Raw genomic sequence first — 18,836 nt, forward strand, 5'->3', positions numbered from 1 at the left:
TGTTTTTTTAAAAAAGAAATTAATACGACAGTTTCTTTTTAAAAACCTGGTGGTAAACAAAGTTCCTAAGTCACACATACATATTTATATATAATCACATTCTATCTGGACATCAATCAGCAAAATGTAAAACAAAAGAAAGAAAGAAAAGAAAGTGCAGGTTCTAATCCAGTGAGTCTGGAGCAGTGCCTGATATGCCAAATTTCTCTAAGAAAAAAAAAATCTATTCACACCATCGTTTTAGTGAAAAGTTGTTTTTCACACCAATAAAGCAAAAAGTTCATAATTTCTGATTAAAGGCTAACCACTTTAAAATGAAAAATTTAGCCTTAATGAGAAAACAAACAAACCACTTCATGCTTGCCCTGGCTCTTCTCCTTTCTCCATGGGCTGGATAAAATTTCAGCTCCCACTGGCCTGAGTCCACTAGCATTTCATGGGTCTGGGTACCTATGTTCTGAGGAAACTACTTCTAAGCTGGGGTAACCCTCAACCCAAGAGAACCCCCTAGGCCTTTGGGTTAGGCAGAGCCTGTATTCCAGTTCACCATTCCCAGAGGAGGCTCACCCCAAAGCTAGATGTTACAAACTCCGGGGCTGAGGTGGGAGAGGAGGTGGAATCCTTTTCCGCTCACCTCCGGACTGGGCAGCGTCTGGCTGGAGTCCCTGAAGGGTTTGAGGTGACACTCTCCCTGGGAAAGGAGAATGGGGGACGGAAAGGGCACGGTCTTCCCCACACCTCCATAGCTATGCTGAACACTTTTGCCCGACCACCCTCCAGCTCCTAGAAAGGAGGAAACGTGAGCAATCCGGTCCTGAAGTGGGGGGCCGAGGCGCCCCGCTGGGCGGGAGCAGATAGGATCTGAACGAGGAGAAGGACCGCCCTGGCTCTTTGATCCGCGGCCAGCCAGGCTGGGCCTGGACCCGGAGGGGCGGCGCAGCCCTCTTCCGGCCTGGCTTTGGTGTGGCTGCCAGGGGTCCTGTGGGGGCTCGGAGCTGGAGAGGCGTCCAACACCCCCGCTCTTCCCAATACCCTCTGCCCCAGTCGCCCTCAGGACAGGTGGGAACGTCCACACTGGCTCCAACACAGAAATTTTAGGAGGGTGACTTTTACTGTACCGGGGTCCCAAAGGGCCGGCGTCTTTCCTAGATGCAGCGGCCGAGCCAGCGTGCAGGGGAGGCCCGCGTCGACAGGGCTCGGGCCTGGCGGATGGACGCTGTGGGAGCTGCGGCGCTCGTCCCGGTGCTCCTCCTGCTTGAGGCCCGCCTGCTCCAGGTCCTGGTCCTGGGCTTCGTTGCCCGTCGGATTTCCTGGGTTGTTACTTCAGGTGACCCCCGCCCCCCCAAACTTGGTGGTTCCAGGATCCATGCGGCTGCCCAGAGCCTAGTAACCCCCTGGCCAGCTGTGGCTCTAGGCATGGAACTGGGCTGGGAGAGTCGTGGGGAAGGTTGGGGGGCAGGTGGAGGACAGGCATAGGGAGTCCTCCGGGTCCTTTCTGCTGTCTGTCCATGCCTCGTAGCCAGCACATGGCTGAGGCGCCCCTCACAGATGTTTGACTTCCGAGCCCTCCCCTACCACAGGCGCTCAATGAATGTGTGAGGGGGCTAAGCGTGTGTTCACGCAGCGGCGTGCGGGCGGCCTGGCAGATGGTTCCAGAGTGGAGCATGGAGTGGAGAGTGGGGCTTTTAAGTCTTAACCCTGCCGGTCGCCTCAAGCCGGTGCTAGGAGCACAGGCCCCAAGTTCTAGAAAGTTCACAGCTCCAAACACGGGACGCAGTGGGCTCAGGACACAAACGCAGTTAACACCTGGGACCGTGTTCCAAGCTACGTCAAGCCGCAGGGGTCCAGGGCACCCGCACCCTCCGCCGCCGAGGTGGAAACCCCGTCCACCCCGGCGCGGGGCGGGTGATGCGCTCCAGGCTCATCCCAAGCCTCTCTCAGGTCACGCCGCAGCGAGCGAGCCCTTTAAGACTGTGCGGATTGGGCGCGTCGCGGCCGCTCCCGGGGGAGGGGCGGGGCTATTTGGCTCCGCCCTCCGGCTGGGCCCGCCCCCGGCGTCCCCGTCCCGCCCCCGGCACTAGCCGGCGGCCCCTTTGATGTTGCGACCGGCCAGCTCCCGAAGCTGCTCTGCCTGGCGCCCGCGCCCCGCGCCCATAGCCCGCCCAGGCGGAGTCAGCCCGCGCTCCGCCCGCTGCGCTCCGGGCTCGGAGGTCCGGACTCCGGGCTCGCCGCCTCCCGGGCCGGCTCCGCGTCCAGCACTCCCGCGCTCCGCGCCCCCACGGGCGGAGCGCACCATGCCTCAGCTGGACTCCGGCGGGGGCGGCGCGGGTGGCGGCGACGATCTCGGGGCGCCCGATGAGCTGCTGGCCTTCCAGGACGAGGGCGAGGAACAGGACGACAAGAGCCGCGACAGCGCCGCGGGCCCTGAGCGCGACCTGGCCGAGCTCAAGTCGTCTCTCGTCAATGAGTCCGAGGGCGCGGCCGGCGGCGCTGGGGTCCCGGGGGCAGGCGCCGGGGCCCGCGGCGAGGCCGAGGTCGGGGCCGAGGTGAGCGCCGGCCTTCGCCCTGCTCCTCCCCCGTGGCCGCGGAGCTCCCTTGTCCCTGGCTCTCGGTTTGCGCTGACCCTTCTTTCCTTCCCGTGGCCCATCCCGGGGTCCCTATCTCTTAGATTCCGTCCTGTCCCGAACCCCGAGCCCCTAACTGCCCCAGTGTCCCTCAAGGCCCCTCTGGATCTCCCCGCAGGCTCTCGGGCGGGAACACACTTCGCAGAGACTTTTCCCGGACAAACTTCCAGAGTCTCTAGAAGATGGTGAGTTTCTACACGGTCCGGATCCCCTCCTCCCGCTAAAGCCCCGGCCACCGTGGGAGAAAGGGGCTGCTGAAAACCTGAGGGTGCGGAGGGGGTGCCTCCCCCAACTGCTGCTCAAGGGAGGCGGTAAAAAAAAAAAACCCGGGAGGGTGGGGGGAGTGGGGGGCGGGTTTCCCGGGCGCCGCTAGGCTCGAGTCACTTCCGGTGCCCTGACCTTTATAGGAGTAAACAGACCCCCACCATCTCCACCTCCCCTGCTGCCCAGGTGATTGACTAATCCCCTGTCTTGAGAAAGCGTTAGCCTAGGTTCCACTGCCCTCCGGATTGGGGGGTCAAGCAGGGGCCGCCTAAGGGAGGTCTGAACTCGGAGTCCTGAGTCAAAGCTTGCACTGTGGGCACCCCCAGTCCATACCTTCTCAAGCCACGAAATTGAAGACTTCTTGGCAATTCTTATTTTTTCTCTGGAGCGCAGTCTTCAGCCCGAGCTTCCTGGGCTGGGGATTCTGACCCAGCTGTGGTTTTTCCAGGCCTGAAGGCCCCGGAGTGCGCCAGCGGCATGTACAAAGACGCCGTCTACTCAGCTTTCAATCTGGTCATGCACTACCCACCCCACTCGGGAGCAGGGCAGCACCCCCAACCGCAGCCCCCTCTGGTAAGTGGCCCCAGCAGCCAAGCCTACCTTCTGCCTGCTACTTTCTTGACCAGGTATGTGGGGTGAATTTTGCCCAGAACAGAATAGATCCATGAGGACTCTTCTAGTTTCTTTTCCCATACACACCCAATGGGATCTGGACCAAAAGGAGGACTCTGCTGAAAGGAGGTCTGTCCTGGATACCCCCTCCCTTCTAAGCTTTTGGCCTTTGTCTTCCCAGCTTGCTCACAAGCAGGTGCAGGCTGGGTCCTGGTGCTGTGCAGTGCTGGGGTGGGGTCTGTTTAGGGAGCTTTGGCTCTCAGTCCCCTTCTCCGCTAGTGAGGGTGGTAGGTGCAGTGTGGTCTGAATTGGTGAGCTTTGCTCTCGACTTCTCCCACTGAGCCCCAGACCTCCATGCTAGGTATGGGCAAAAAGCTGGTCAGCTTCAGAGCTCCTGGTTGTGCAGGAGAAGCATGTCCCACTTGTGGATAACGTCAGCACCCTTGCCAGAGACCATGAACACTATGTGTGGAAAGTGGGGTTTTGTGAAGCTGGCTGGGTCTCAGATGCACCGCACCTGGAAGGAAGGCTTTGCAGAGGTGTTTCAGATCAGTAGTGTGGGTAAGAAGACTGTTTAATGAATTCGAAAGCTGAATGTTGAAGTACCAGTGCTTTGAAGAGTTCATGATCATTCCCATGCTTTTCTGCCCATTGGTGCAGATGACTTAGAGTGTGCAAAGCCTGTTCTGAGTGCTTTGGAGCAGTAAAACTGCACTTGGAGTGGGAAAGTCATATTAGTCTTGCAGATTGTCCTCCGTTGGCCCAAGTTGGGAGCGAGGTTAGAGCTCCCCATAGTACATGAAAGGTTTGGGGAACTCTGGTGGGTGGTGTTAGGTACAAATGCAAACCCAGCACACAGTTGGGGTCAGCAGGTGGGAGGCTCACGTGGCTGGTGGTGGGGTCACTGGGAGGGAGAAGGGTGAGTGCTGAGCTGTTTGAAATCAGGAGTGAGGAGGAGGGTTGGTTTTGAGAGTAGTTTCATGCCAAAGCTGGTGGGAGGTGAGAAGACAGAATGAAGTTTCTCTCCAGAAACGGGGATATAGAAACTCGTATATGTCAGACTGTAGAAATAAGCTCCTTCCTCTTCGGACCCCTACTGCCTCATCTGTAAAATGAGCATGTGACTAAGCGGTCTGTTTGCTTCAAGGTGGCCGACTACCTTCCTTCTAAATCGGTGATGAGGGGGCTTGCTGCCACCCCATGTGGCAGTTCTCCCCAGAGACCTCCCACTCTGTGTGAGCAGTTGCTTAACCAGCATGCTTTGGGGTTCCCTGCAAGGTGTAAACCCTTAGAGCTGGGGTCATATTGATTTAACACAGCCACACCACTGGCAGGTGAGGTGTTTGCATGGGGGCTGGGTCACTGACATACTGACGGAAGGCCTAGGCCCAAGGATGGTCCTAGCAGGCAGACTGTTCCAGCCTCATGTGACTCTACAGCAGTGCTAGGAAAAAGCAGTGTTTCTGAGCTGCTTTCACAGTGTGGGCAAGCGGTGAGCGTGCTGGGGTGCAGGGGCCTTGTTTTCTAGAAGGGTGTGGTGAGGGGACCATTTGGTGGTGTCCTTTAGCTCACACTGGTCAGAGTAGGCAGCTGGCTCTCTGCAGCACGATTGGGGCAGGAGGGGCAGACACAACACCACTCACCAGCTTTATCAACTTCAGGATCTTTCTCAGGCTATCGAAGATGCATTTCTTTCTGTCTTTTTTTTTTTTTCTAATTGAGGTAACTTTGGTTTATGAAGATGCAGTTCTCTGTCACACCCTTCCTATAGGGGCAAGTCGCCCTTCTCCCCGCCCAGTACAAGCTCTGGCACTGGTTTTCTGTGTCCTGACCACAGCCACGCGATAGGGCTGGGGACAGGGACGGAGGCATAGGCCTAAGTTGAGGTGGCACTGGGTATGGAAGGTGTATTTGAATGTAGAGAGGCTCCTTTAAGCCAGCCTGATAATTACAAATAGCATGCAAGAATAGCTGTTTGGGTTACTTGCAGAGTTGTGTGGACATTTAAAATGTGACTGGGTTTTAAAAAGCAAAACCCATGTTTTGGGAGCACATTTATCATGGCATTCAAGGTTCATGGATCTGGAGTCAGAAAAGATACTCTTGACAGTGGGTTGGGAGTCCCTTGCAGGGACCTTGAGGAAAAGCAGCCTTTGGAGATTTTTTCCCCAAAGCTATGACTCCTGTGCCTGTCGGGGGATAGATGACAGGCCGTCCAGCTCCTGCCAGGGGCCTTAGAACTGCTCCCCTCACCCTTTGTCCCACCCTCTCTGAAAGAATCCAAATGGTCAACAGTTGTGCTGAAGAGCTCAAGGCCCGTCAATTTGACCTCCCGCGAGTGGGGGGACTGTGCTGGGCACCTACCTGCCCATGTGGGTGGAATGCCCACATGGCTCTCACATTGAATACCTCAAAATAGGCTGATTCAAAACTTAAATGAGCAGTGAGCCAAGTGACCTCCTCATGGCCTGCCTAAAGGAGGCAAAAGAAGATATTTCTCTCCAAAAAAAAAAAAAAAAAATTGCTCCTTTATGGTACTTGGCTTCTTGCAAACTATTTTGGGATGGGTGGATCAGGGCAAAGCTTATTTCATGGCTGACATTTGTCAGCAGCTAATGTAGACTTGTGGAGTGTGACTGGCCTGGACCACTAGCCACTACTTGTCTTTGTTCTCTTGTCTATTCTGAGACCTGGAGGCAGTGGTCCTGGGCCAGACTTTGAGGCAATTCGGGGATGAGTATGCTTTGCTCCTTTGGAAAACTCAAATCCATAAAAGCGTGAGACTGACAGCCTGGTGCAAAGCCTCATCTCAAAAAGGATAGGAGATCACATTGTTCTTGTGACCGCTGCTCTAGGCTCTGCTTGGAGCCTTTTGCCATTTAGATGAACTGTCCGGAATGGGCAAGTCCATAAAGACAGAAAGCAGATGGGCGGTAGCCAGGGGGAGAGAGAAAAGAGGGGATAGGAGAGTGGTCGTTAATGGGTATGGGGCATTTTAGGGGGGTGATGGATATGTTCTGGAATTAGATAGTGGTGACAGTTACACAAACTTGTGACTAAGAACCACTGAGCTGTGGACTGTAAAATGGTAAATTTTATGGTATGGGAATTACCATACCATACTTCAATTTAAAAAAAAAGGAAAAAGCTGAGCCTTTTGGCTTTTGCAGGGACTTGGGCTGTTTCACTGGGCTTAATGTCCACAACCACCCTGGTGCCTAGACATGCCCCAAAACCAGTCAGGCCCAGACGCCAGTGGGGAGGTGTCCAATTGAGGTAGTGAACTGTTGCTTGGGCTTCTGACCCTCAAGCCCATGTTCCCTGACTCCCAGGTTTGAAGTCCAGGTGAGGGTGTGGAAACCAGGCCTGGGGGAGCAGGAGGTGAGGATGTAAGTAAGACTCAGAGGAAGGAAGTGCTGCTGACGTGTGGCCAGCCTGTCTGGGAGCTCTGCAGAAATGCATTTACCCAGCCCTCCACACCCTTCAGAGGGAAACAGACCTCGCTGGTGGTGGGAGGTCGAGGGGGGTTAGTGATGGCTGATCATCAGCCCTGTTTGGATTGACGCTTATTAGGAGGGAGTCTGGCACCTAGACGGCTCAGAAGCAGTGTCTGCCTCTGGGAGTGCCTGGCTAAGCAGAGGAGACAGATGAATAGACACAAACCAGGCCCTGGCCGGAGGAGTGCTGTCACAACAGGCCCGGGTGGGGGAGTCCTGGGCAGAGCTGGCTTGGCTGGGCTGTGCAGCAGGCTCCACTGAGCAGCCTCCTGAAGGTTCAGAGATGTCTGACAGATGAAGACAAAGAAGGGATTAGCAGGCACCCAGGCTCCTCTTTAAGCGCCCTAGATCTTCCACTTCTCCACTCCAGTCACCATCCCTCACGCAGAGCAGTAACAGCCTCCTGCAGGGTCCCCCTGCCACTACCCTAACCCACAATCTGGGCACCACATAGCAGCCAAAGGGGTCCTTTAAAAACATAAATCAGATCACATCTCTGGCCTGATTAAGCCCTGCAACGACTTCGCATTGCTCTTGAAGTAAAGTCCAAACCACTCACCACAGCCCGAGTGCCTGGGTGGCCAGCCCCTGCAATGCCCCTCCTCATCTGCGCCATACTTTCTCTCCCTGAGTTGCAGTCAGCTCAGCGTCCTGGGGTGTCTTACAAACATCACGTCCCTCCCCTTTATATTCTTCCCTCAGCTTGGGATACGCTTCCCCACTTCTTCACACAGCTGCTTCTCCTCAGACCTCATACAGGGCGAAATTCAGGTGTCACTTCCTCAGGGGGCCCTTCTTGGCCACCTAGTGGGACCCTCCCTCTTCGCCCGGCCTGTTTACCCTGCGCACCCTGGCAGCTCTGCAGGCCAAGGTGGTGGGCACTGCTTTATGATGCACTCGACATGCTTAAGCCGAAGTCAGCCCATTTGTCTGTCAGAAGTGTGTGAGCCTCCATTTCCTCATCTGCACAGTGGCGGTGGTGAGCCCTCCTGCCAGAGCTGGAGTGCGGGTTGGAGGCCACGTGCCAGGGAGGTGCCGGCAGGATCTGCGCTCCAGACGGGCAAGCAGCCTTCATCCTTGATTGATCTCTGATGTCCTGGCTTCTCTCTCTGGACAGAAAGCGACAGGCCCCATGTGGACTCCCACTTTGAGGCCCTTATCTCCACTTGGGCCACAGTGGCATGGAGGTCAGGGATCCCCTTACATCCCTACTCAACCAGGATTCCTAGGACCATGACAGGAGCCATAGTTACACTTTCCTGAGAATACTCCCTTACCACCCCAAAGACTTATCTAGAATGTGTCCCAGTCTGCATCTTAGAAACTCTTTACACAAGATTTTAGGGGCACCTAAGCTATTTTGTAAGAAAAAAAAACAAAAAGACTGCCATGGTCATTAGTCACTGAACCACTGTCAGGCCCTTTCTCACAGGGCCATGCCTGCACATACCCCTTGTTCCCTGGTGCACGGGGTGCATTTTACAGGCCCCCAACTGGTCTCACTGAGCATCTCTGCTTGGCCTCCATTTGTGTATGGCCCAAATGGCTTCTCGTTTGCTCAGAGGCTGCCTTCTTTGACAGTGGAATAGTGTGCTATACAAATCACTCCTTAGTTTCTGTTTTCTGATTATTTTCCTGGAGCATAATATTCAAAGAGAATGATGTGGTCAGGAGGTAGGAAGAACCCCCCGTTTGCTTCCCTGTTGTCCTGGTTTACTGTAGGCTCCTTACGGCTCCAAAGCAAAGCAGTGTGGAGTTTGCTCTCTTTTGTTCTTTTAAGTCCATGGTGGGCAGTGGGACTGGAAGGCTCTTCTGATTTGCATTTTTCTCCCGACTGGGAAGGCTTACAGCGTTAGCTGTAGTATTTGGGAAATCTTCAGCTGCTCCCAGGAGAGCCTGCGGACTTGTTCCTCCAGGGTGGCTCCTTGCTGGATGCCTCTCAGAGCCAGGCAAGCCCCATGAAGAAGCCACCCGCAGGACCCTGCCTACCCTGACCCCTGGGGCTGCACCATTAGGACCACCTGTCCACTGCTCTAGTTCAGCTGATGAGAGGGGCTCCCAGAGAACCCTAGATTGGTCACCAGGACCCAGGTATTCTTCCAGGGTTTCACTGAGCCAGCTTCCATGGCCCACACAATAATATCCATGGAGCTCCACTTACCCCCCAGGTACCCTGAGTTTGAGGTGTGAGTAGGATTGAAGGGGAGAAGGCTTGGTGGTCCCCTCCTCTAGATCTTCCATAACCTGACCCCCACCCTCTGCAGAAAGGGAGGCTGAACTGAGCTATAGGGTCCCATTTGCGAGTCACATAGGTGCCAACGTCAGTCTAGATTGGGTGGGCCACAGACTTCATGGAGGGGCCAGGGGAGCTGCCACCTCATTCAGCCTCTTCAGCAGCTGTGGTCCCAAAGCCAGTCACACTCCCATACCTGGTGACTGGCTGCTTCCTGCTGCTGTGTACAAACAAGACTCCGTTGGAGGAAACAGGTGTTTTTATCAGGTCACAGGGTCCCCTCCCCCAACGGCAAGGTGCCTGGAGCCTCTGTAACTGCCCTCCCTCTGCAGGGGGCTAGGCAGCCCAGGTCAGGGGGAACCTGTTCAGAGTCCCACAGAGGAATGGAAGGGGAAGGCACTGAGTTTGGAAGATCCACCCTCCAGTACCAAGCATGTCCATCCTTGGCTGAGTGGCCCTGGGTAAGTTATTTAATCCTATAGACCTTAGTTTCCTCATCTCTGGAAATAAGGATAACGAGGGGGCGTCACACCTCTTGGGATTACTGTGGAATGGAATGAGCTAACGTATGTGAAATACCTGGCACACAGTAGGAGCTTCATGCATGAAAACCACCATGGGAGGAATTGTCAACATTGTTGAAGGACTCGTAAAGGTCACTGTGCCAGTGGGTGGAAGGCTCCTGAGGTGTAGCTGGGCTAGAACCCTGCACGCTCTCCTGCCTCTGGTGCACAGCCAGCTCTGAAGGGAGTGCGAAGGGAACGGCGGCCAGGCCCTCAGCCCAGCCTGTCGTATCTAGCTAGAGGCTTCTGGGTCCTGCAACATTTCGTGAATGTCCCACCCCATACTTGTCCTCTGCTTTCCCAGAGCTCAAACCTAGCAAGGCAAAGAGACTCCCGGGGACTCAGAGTCGCTTTGAGGTTCCATGCAAATTGGATAAAGGGATACTGAGAAAGGAAAGAAGCTAGTGGAAGGTTTCAGCTGGCCCAGAACCTCTGCACGTGCAAGCATAGTTCTGGTGGGGGGTAGGCAGTTTGCACAGCGGAGGAAAGAAGAAATCCGTGTGTTCTTGGTCACTGGAAGAACCACCTGAAGCCCCATTCATGAAAGGCATAAGGTGAGGCTGGAGAAGGAGGACTGGCAGGGAGGCCACCATGTGACCTCGGCACCCAGGCAGCAGTGGTCCTGGAGCCTGGGAGTGGCTGGTGGGCACATGCAGCATGTTGGCAGCACAAAGGGCAGGGTGTGCCCATCGGCAGATTGTTTGAGTTGGACATGCAGGGCGAGGCTGGCAGCTGGGGCAGGGTGGGTGCCAGGAGGCACGGGGTGCCTGGAAGAGAGCAAGCAGGCCCACGGGAGGAATGGGCTTTGGGCACCGACAACCCGAGAGTGTCAGCACATGCCTCTGAGGAGTTTTGTTTTCGAATTATTCCATTCAACTCCAGGGTCATGAAATCAGGGTCTTTCCTTTTTTTTTTTTTTTTTACAGTGGGGGTGGGACCCCAGAGGTCAGGTCCCTCAGTCCATCAGTGACTCAACCAAGCTGTGGAGAGCACCTCTCATCAGCATCGTCTCTGGTTGGCCTTGAGGAACCCAGGTCTGGGGAGGTTCTCTGAGAACCCAGGACATGGTTAGCTTCTTGCTTTGGCAGCTTGCTGCCTGGGATGCTCCTCTTTCCTTGAAAGAAGGTACGGCCTGCTGCAACTTTGGCACGCACGCGCTGTCGGAGCCGCAGCCTAGTGGGCTTGTCTGGCTTGGACGGTTTGGCTCCCTCTGGTCCTGCTAGGACCTGGGGCTCCTCTTGGTTGCGTCCCCTGCTGGGTAGAGGTCCTCTGTCTCTCTCTGGCCAGATTGGAGCCCTGGCTTGGGGTGGAGCCAAGATGGGCATGAGTCTGGCCCTGCCCCTATCCTGGCGGTGGCTACCTTGCTAGCAGACAGAGCTTTAGAGCCCAGAGGAGACAGGACATGCAACCTTCACACCCCAGTGACTGACTCCACAGCCACAGCTCCCTGGAGGGCAGAGGGAGCAGACATGCTACCATATAAGCTTCCCCCCAGCCCCTGCCATTAAAACAACCAAGGTTTTCCTCCAAGGGCAGCAGAGTTGTCTGGATGCTACGCTATCTTCTTCCAAAGGACAAGATTGTGACTGAGATTACAGGCATGGGTGGGCAGGAAATGGCCCCAGGGGACAGTGGCTTTGGGGGTTTGCCTGGTTAGGGCTTCCCTACCCTGCCATATCTGGGCAGGTCTAGCCTCCTGAGTGGTAGAAAAATCACTCTCCCAGAAAGCCCGCTTTGCCCAGGAGGCTGGGAGTTGTGGTAGAAAAGAGCCAGGAGACGAGGCCACCTCCTCTCCTGTTTGTGTGATGGACCTCCAGCAAGTCTGTTAACGCCTGTATGTCTCAGGTTACTCCTCTGAGATGGGGGTGGGGATCCATGGCCATGGAAGATTTCTGAGGTTTGGATAAATGTTGACTGGAGAAGCTACTGCTTGGTGGACATCAGGTGGGGTTTTCTGGGCATTGTAAGGGCTGCTCCAGGACATCCTCCTCAGGCATGAAAGGGTTGCGAGAGACAGGTGACAAGAGTCCAGGCTGAGGTTTTTCTGACTAACTCTGACCTGGCTCTAGTGGCAGCCGGCCCAGCCTCCCGGCCTGCTGGGCCGCCATCTGAAACGCATTACCGATGCTTTGTAAACTCCACATCATTCGGCCACATGAAAGTCTGGGATCTAAAAATAGCCACTCCCAGAGGACGCCCCGCATTGGTGGGGCTCAGCTGACCTCTGCACGCACACCCACCAGGCCACCTCCTTTGCCAGGGAGCCCAATTGGCAGGGCCACACCCATCTACCCTCCTTGCGTGGGCAGCCAGTGCCTGGGGCCACTTTATCTGGGGATAGATCTCATGTAGCTAGTCAGACCTCAGGCCCCCAGGCCCCCCTCGGGGCTGACTGTCTGGAGGAAGCAGGAGGAGGCAGCCGAGGGTGTGTTGGTGGCCCACGATCTTTCCCTCAGCTATGTCCATGTCGGGAATGTCTGTGGGAGGCTTACTGGGAACCAGTGGGGCCATTTCACAGAAGACGACACTGGGCCCCTGTGCCAGGGAACTTGGCTACTGTCAGGTGGTGGACTGGAAGGCCAGTGCCTGATGTGCGGGTGTGACGGGCAGGGGCCTGCCTGGGACCTGTGCTGCCAGCGGCGAGCCTGCCCTAGCAGGAAGACAGGGCGGCTGTGGGCCTCTGGGCGGCTAGAATTGACTCTTTGCCCTGCTTTCTGTGGGTTCCTTCTCCCTATGGTCTCTATGACCAACAGCTAACCACTCTTTTCCCTAAAAATAAACATGCTTATGGGATTGGGGGAAGCTTTGTAGCTATCAAAGGAAATAATAGGGTGTTTAAGAAAATTACATTGCGTTTTAAATAACCAGCATGAAAGTCATTAAGTTTGAAGTTTCATTCAAATCAGATGCTCTGTGGCTGGCCTGGTGGCCCCACAGCAGAGGGTGGGTGGGCCCTCAGGATGCTCAGAGAGCCCAGAGCTCTGTGGCAGCGGCGGCAGCGGCAGCAGCAGCGGCGGTGGCAACAGCGAGGACTCTGCTGTATGGTGGGGCCCAGGCAGGGCAGCCACTGAGTGTGCCGGGCTGCGGCAGCCACCCAGACCTTGCTGGTAGGCTTTGAAGCAGTGTGCAGCCCTGGGAGCCGCCCAGCTGTGGTGGGCAGCCTCATGGGTGGGGCTGGGGGATGATGGTAGTCCGCAGGGTGTGGGGGCAGATGAGCTGGGCTTGTCCAGGCCTCGAGGATTGATGGCCGTAGGGGTTTCAGGAACAGTAGTTTGGATCAGAAAGGACTGAAGAGGACCTGCAAGGCCAGGGCCACATCTGTGCTCTCTGTCCTCTGCACCTGGCATAGGGCTGGGGCATGCAGCAGGTGCTCAGCAGACCACCGTGATAGGATAATTGTGGCCACGGCAGCAGGACAGGGTCAGAGAATTGCTCGAGTGCCAGGGGCTTTCAATCCCAATGTCAGGATGGTTAGAAGAAGCTGAGAAAGCAGGCATTATTACTGCTTTTATTTTACGTATGGGGAAACTGAGGCCAGGGGGTTAAGACTGTGCTAGTACCTGGCAGAGCCAGGGCTTCAGCTCAGATTTGTTTTACCCATGCTTTCACCACTCTGCCTTTCTGCTGTAAAATGGGGAAGAGATGGAGGTGTTGCAGGCTGCAAAGTTGGACATTACCCCACCCCTACTGGATTCAGGACCTGGGCCCCAGATTCCTCTGGCCTCAAAGGAAGACTCAGCTTACACTGCCCCTCCTGGGTGTGACCTCACAGCCCTGGGCCAGGGGCAGGGCTGGTCCTTCCTCTTTGGATGCCTGGCACAGTTAGGGCTCCAAAGCTAAAGGGTTCCGTTTTTTTGGTTAGAGACAGGAACACAGCGCTTCCAGGATAAATATTGCCGGTGAAAGTGTTTAGAAATGACATCTAAGATGGAGCTGTCTATAGAAGCTGAGAAAGCAGGCGTTATTACTGCTTTTATTTTACGTATGGGGAAACTGAGGCCAGGGGGTTAAGACTGCTAGTATCTGGCAGAGTCAGGGCTTCAGCTCAGATTTGTTTTACCCATGCTCTCACCACTCTGCCTTTTCTGCTGTAAAATGGGAAGAGATGGAGGTATTGCAGGCTGCAAAGTTGGACAAAGTTGGATTCCTTCCTCTTTGTAGTTTTGCTTACAGTCTTGGCTCAGCTCAGTGCTTGCTGTCCACCCCCTGGGCCAGATGCCCACCTCTGTGCTGTCCAGAGTGGGCTACAGGCTCCCCTAGACCCTCAGTCACTAGGAAGGGCTGGACGGAGGGATCCTGAGGGCAAGCCTGGATCAGGTGCTCCCAGCGCTGCTCTGCCCTGGGGAAGTTGCTTGGGAAGCAGAGCGGCCGGCCAGCCCCACTCCCCACTGCCCTCCACCACTCCCCATTCCTTGGCCCTGATCTTTGAGCATCAGTCAGGAGTTGAGCAGTCTGGCCCCATAGCAATCAGGCAATGGTCCAGAGGAAATCGAGGACAAGTGGCCCTGGCCTGGCACAAAGGCTGGCCTTCCTGAAAAGCCTTGGTCTCGAGACAGGCCAGCTTTCGTCTCTCTTCCTTTCATTTTAACTTAATTTTTAAAATACTAGTAGATACAAATATTAGCTCACATCATCCTGACAGCAACCCTGAGCAGAGAGAATTTGCACCCAGCAGCAACCTGTGTCCCCTTGGCTCCCCATTGTTTTACCTTGGCCCTTAGGCAACATATTATACTTGCTTTTGAAAAATGGGTTTTATAGCGATAGCTGGGTCCTCTTGGCTCCCCAATCCCATTGCTCCCTACTACTTGCCCCCTAGGAAGCTGATGATCTACCCCGTCCCCTGTGTTTTTTACTGTTACATCCAGGTGTGTGTCTGCAGAGCTGTTTGGTGTGGTTTTGCGAACCCTCAAACTCAGCCCCATTGGGAGCCTCTGCCTCAAGAGGGCCCCTGTGGCAGTTGGGGCAGCCCTGCCCACCTTCCTCTGCTTACACCGGCTGCGCGGGGTTGGGGGAGCACTCTGAGGCCTGACACCTCCTGCATTCACTCCCAGGCAGCACACATAGCCTTCGAGACAAGACCTGACAAGAGCCACCCCAGCAACTAGGGGGCTGTCCCCTTCCTCCTCCTCAGATGTGGAAGGAGACCAGGCCAGACCCTGTGGGAGGAGGAGACCTCTCACGTCTCCTCTAGTCTTTCATAACTGAGGACCACAGTCACTTCCTAGGGGACAGAGTCAAAGTGCCCCTCCCACGGGGCAAGCTTCAGAACCATGCTACTCCTTGGTTTTGTCCTAGAAAGATTCTTGGCAGGGCGTGGCTGGCAAAATCAGCGATCCCAGGTCCCTGGGGGGCTGGAGGTCTCAGTAAGGAGATGGGGGAGTGTGGGTAGAATCTGGGAATCACTTGGCTCTGGGCCTCACCTGTGTGGTCTTCTCACCGGCATACTGCCTGTAAGGCCTGCTGCCTCCCCACAAGGAGCCCCAAGGGACTGGAATCAAACCCATATGTGTCATTGAGATCTTGGGCAAGCCCCATTAAACCTATCTGGGCGACCCTTGCCTCACCAGCAAATCACACACACATCACAGTGATGGAAAGACATGGGATTCTGGGGCGGGGTGGCGAGGAGGATGCCGGACTCTGCAGGGTCTCTGACCCTGAGCCTTCCCAGGGCTGTGTGCAGTCAGAGGTTCACCACCACTGAATTCATCAAATGCCTCCTTTCCCAGAGCCTTGCTTGCCAGCTACTGCCAGACAGGCTGAGCTCTGGGGTGTGTCCTTGCCTGTTCCTGGATGGCTGGGCACTGAGGCAGGGCTGGGGGATGCCCAGCTTCAGGGCTGCTACAGAGTCTCCAGTGTGTCACCTCACATCAGCTAGCAGCTCAGCTGCAGCAGCTCCCGGAAGCTTTCATTTTCCTCTGAAAACATCCTGTCCTGAGGGGCGTTCACCTCAAAGAGGAGGAAGGAAAACACAAGTAAACGAATGCATAGAAACCACTGGAGGCAGTGGGCCAGGCCACTTAACTCAGTGAGGTTCAGCTAGCACCGAGGGTGCCTTGGGGCCGGGCTGGGCCTATAGCAGGCCTGTGGTTTGCCAGGGCTACATGCAGGGACTCGGGTCCTCACCTCCTCTGTGGCAGGGCCCTGTTATCTGATGTCGAGGCCAAGCAGCTGGTGGATGGGCCACATGCACCTGGCAGGGCTCTGTGCAGCCATGGCAACAGCACCGTGCCGGTGGGTGGGACCCAAGCTTCCTGGTCCACAAGGGTGTGGCCCAGCCATCCCCAGCTTTCCAGCTAGGCTGGCCACATCGCCACAGCTCCGTGCTCTGTGGTGGGTGTCTGGCACAAGGCGTCCAGCTCACCGTGGGCGAGGAGCTTGCGGGCCTTCCTCTGGAGAGCACCATGTCCTAGGCAATGGGGCCCAGAGCGGGGGCTGGGGATAAAAGTGCATGAGCTCAGCTGGGAGTGTCTGTAGAAGTGTGATCTGTGGGAGCCCATGAATTGAGGCCTGGTTGATAGACCAGTGAATCTCCTTTGGAAGATGGGAACAGGTGATGGGGGAGTTTACTCTCATGATCCCACGTCTTAAGGAAGCTTCCCACTAAGCAAGTGGCCAGACTTTTCTGCACTTAAGCGCCATTAGTGCTGGACAGTGGATCTACAATTTGAGACACATCTATGAGGGCGTCGTAGGGCTGCCTACTCAGTCCTGGACAGTGAGAAGAACCTGGAGGAAGTGATCAAGAAAAAGTAGATGCTCAGGGGCAGGCCCTGAATGGACCTGGCTGGGAGCAAACAGGTCTGGCTCCTGGAAATTCAAGGAAGAGAAGTGAGAACCAGCGGGGACCTTTTGAGCAGGGCCACTGTATGGGGCTGTGCAGGGGAAGCTGGGCCAAGGGGCCAAACCCAGCCCACACTATGCTCCCCAGGCAGTGAGCCATGTGTGGGTCCAAGGCTGTTCACAGGAAGGGGCAATGATTGTAATCAGCACAAAGGTAGCACAGAAACTAGTGGGAGCCATGGTGCTATCATTTTGTTTCCCACAGAATTGCAGAGAGGAAGGTACGGGACAGGAGGCAGCACAGCGTCACAGGTGCCAGACAGGATGTCCTGGGCTCCAAGTAGTAGCCCCTGCTCCTCCCAGCCTACCAGCCTGTATGTCACCGATATACTCAGCCAGCCTGGCAGAAGGCTGCACATTCTGCCTAAACACAAGCTCACACTGGGCCCCACCTACCTACACAACTAGAGACCCAACTTTGAGGTCTAGCTTTAATTCAGTTAATAGAGTATGCCATGCTTAGTGAGATAAGCCAGAAAGAGAAAGAAAAATACCGGATGGTTTCACTCATAGCAGGAGTATAATGGACCAGGCGAGAAAATAACAAAAACAATGAACAACCATATACCAGAGACATTTTGCGGGGGTGGAGTGGGGAATGGGATCAAAAACGGGGGGGTGGGGAGGGAAATGCATGGGATTATGGTGATGGCACATGGATGACTTGATGAATTGTAATCCACGGGGATTACAATTGAGATGGAAAAAAAAATGTACAAAATGATGTAAAAATAAACTTTTGTAAAATTAAAAAAAAAAAATAAGAGTATGCCGCCAGACACACTCTCAACCCTCAAGGAGGGCCTGAAGCTGGTGAAGTGAACAGTCCCTGCACAGTAAGGTCTGGGGCAGGGTACCCCTTCTCAGGTAGAGAGAGTGGGGAAAGTCTCATTTATGATGGCAATAAAGGATGGCAGTTGGCCAAGCCAAGTAGGGGAGAGTCACCTACAGTACTGGGAGTCAAGAACTTTCAGGGGCTGGAACACAGAGGAGAGGGCATCACTGCAGACCCCTGGCATGGGCTTGATGGGGCTGTCATTGAGCTCCACTTACCTCATGAGTAATATGGGAAGGATAATGCCTGCCTCAGATGTGGTATTTCCATTATTTGGATTCACCCCTCCGTAACTGGTGGAGAGAACATTGCTATCTAAGCAGCCTACCTTTCTGCCTCACTAGTCTGTCTATATGTCAGGATCTTGAGGCTCCAGATCTGGTTCTGCCACTTCTATGGACCTATCCCCAATGGCTTCTCCTCAGCTCCAGAGCAGGCATCAGGAACCCTGGAGGCAGCCAAGAGACTGAAGTGAGCTTCATGGCAGATGGATGAGTGGGACCTACAGGAGACCTAGGCACCAGGGCCTTCATGCAACAAGTCTTTGTGAATGTGCTAAAGACAGACCTGAAAAGGCAGAGGTGACAAGTCAATCCCGCCTTCTACAACCCCCCCCAGGCTGACCTCTGCACCAAGGGGGCCTTTCTACCTGCCTGTTGGTCACACCTAGGTAACATCCTTTTCTAAGAAGTGACCCTTTGAGTAAGATCTAGCAAAGAGGAGCAGGAGTGGGCAGGAGGAGTGAAGAAGAGCTAGGTACCCGGGCAGGAGAGGGGCTGGGGAGATGTGGGCCAGGCTAATCGCCACCACTGTTTCCTGATGCCGGCATTCCTAGCAGGTGTGTGTGTTTGTGTGTGTGTGTGTGTGAGAACAGTCAGAACCCCAAGCCCAGAAGTCCCAGAACCTAGCATTCCTAGCAGGGGTGTGTGTGTGTGTGTGTGTGTTTGTGTGTGTGTGTGTGTGTGTGTGTGAGAACAGTCAGAATCCCAAGCCCAGAAGTCCCAGAACCTAGCATTCCTAGCAGAGGTGTGTGTGTGTGTGTTTGTGTGTGTGTGTGTGAACAGTCAGAACCCCAAGCCCAGAAGTCCCAGAACCTAGCATACCTAGCAGGTGTGTGTGTGTGTGAACCCCAAGCCCAGAACCTAGCATTCCTAGCAGGGGTGGGTGTGTGTGTTTGTGAATAGTCAGAACCCATTCCTAGCAGGGGTGTGTGTGTGTGTTTGTGAACAGTCAGAACCCATTCCTAGCAGGGGTGTGTGTGTGTGTGTGTACAGTCAGAACCCCAGGCCCAGAACCTGCTGGGGTGTGTGTGTGTGTGTGTGTGTGTGTGTGTGTGTGTGTGTGTGTGTGTGTACAGTCAGA

At 55.1% G+C, this 18,836-nt stretch overlaps 1 protein-coding gene across 2 annotated transcripts in view; it reads left to right on the forward strand.

Annotated features, from left to right (window-relative positions):
- The first annotated feature begins 2,111 nt into the window (after positions 1-2,111).
- TCF7 (transcription factor 7 (T-cell specific, HMG-box)) overlaps positions 2,112-18,836 on the forward strand; it is a 29,180-nt gene continuing 12,455 nt past the window's right edge. Inside the window, exons 1-3 of one of the 2 annotated variants that reach the window (XM_004686723.2) lie at positions 2,112-2,534; positions 2,743-2,809; positions 3,337-3,461. In XM_004686723.2, coding sequence (XP_004686780.1) covers positions 2,295-2,534; positions 2,743-2,809; positions 3,337-3,461 — 432 coding nt within the window. In that variant the 5' untranslated portion in view covers positions 2,112-2,294. Of the gene's footprint in view, positions 2,547-2,742; positions 2,810-3,336; positions 3,462-18,836 lie in introns of both variants that reach the window. The other variant, XM_012728057.1, reaches the window with a different exon arrangement.

The sequence above is a fragment of the Condylura cristata genome, unplaced genomic scaffold, assembly GCF_000260355.1.
Source record: "Condylura cristata isolate star-nosed mole 26May11 unplaced genomic scaffold, ConCri1.0 scaffold00021, whole genome shotgun sequence".
In the NCBI taxonomy this organism is placed as follows: domain Eukaryota; kingdom Metazoa; phylum Chordata; class Mammalia; order Eulipotyphla; family Talpidae; genus Condylura; species Condylura cristata.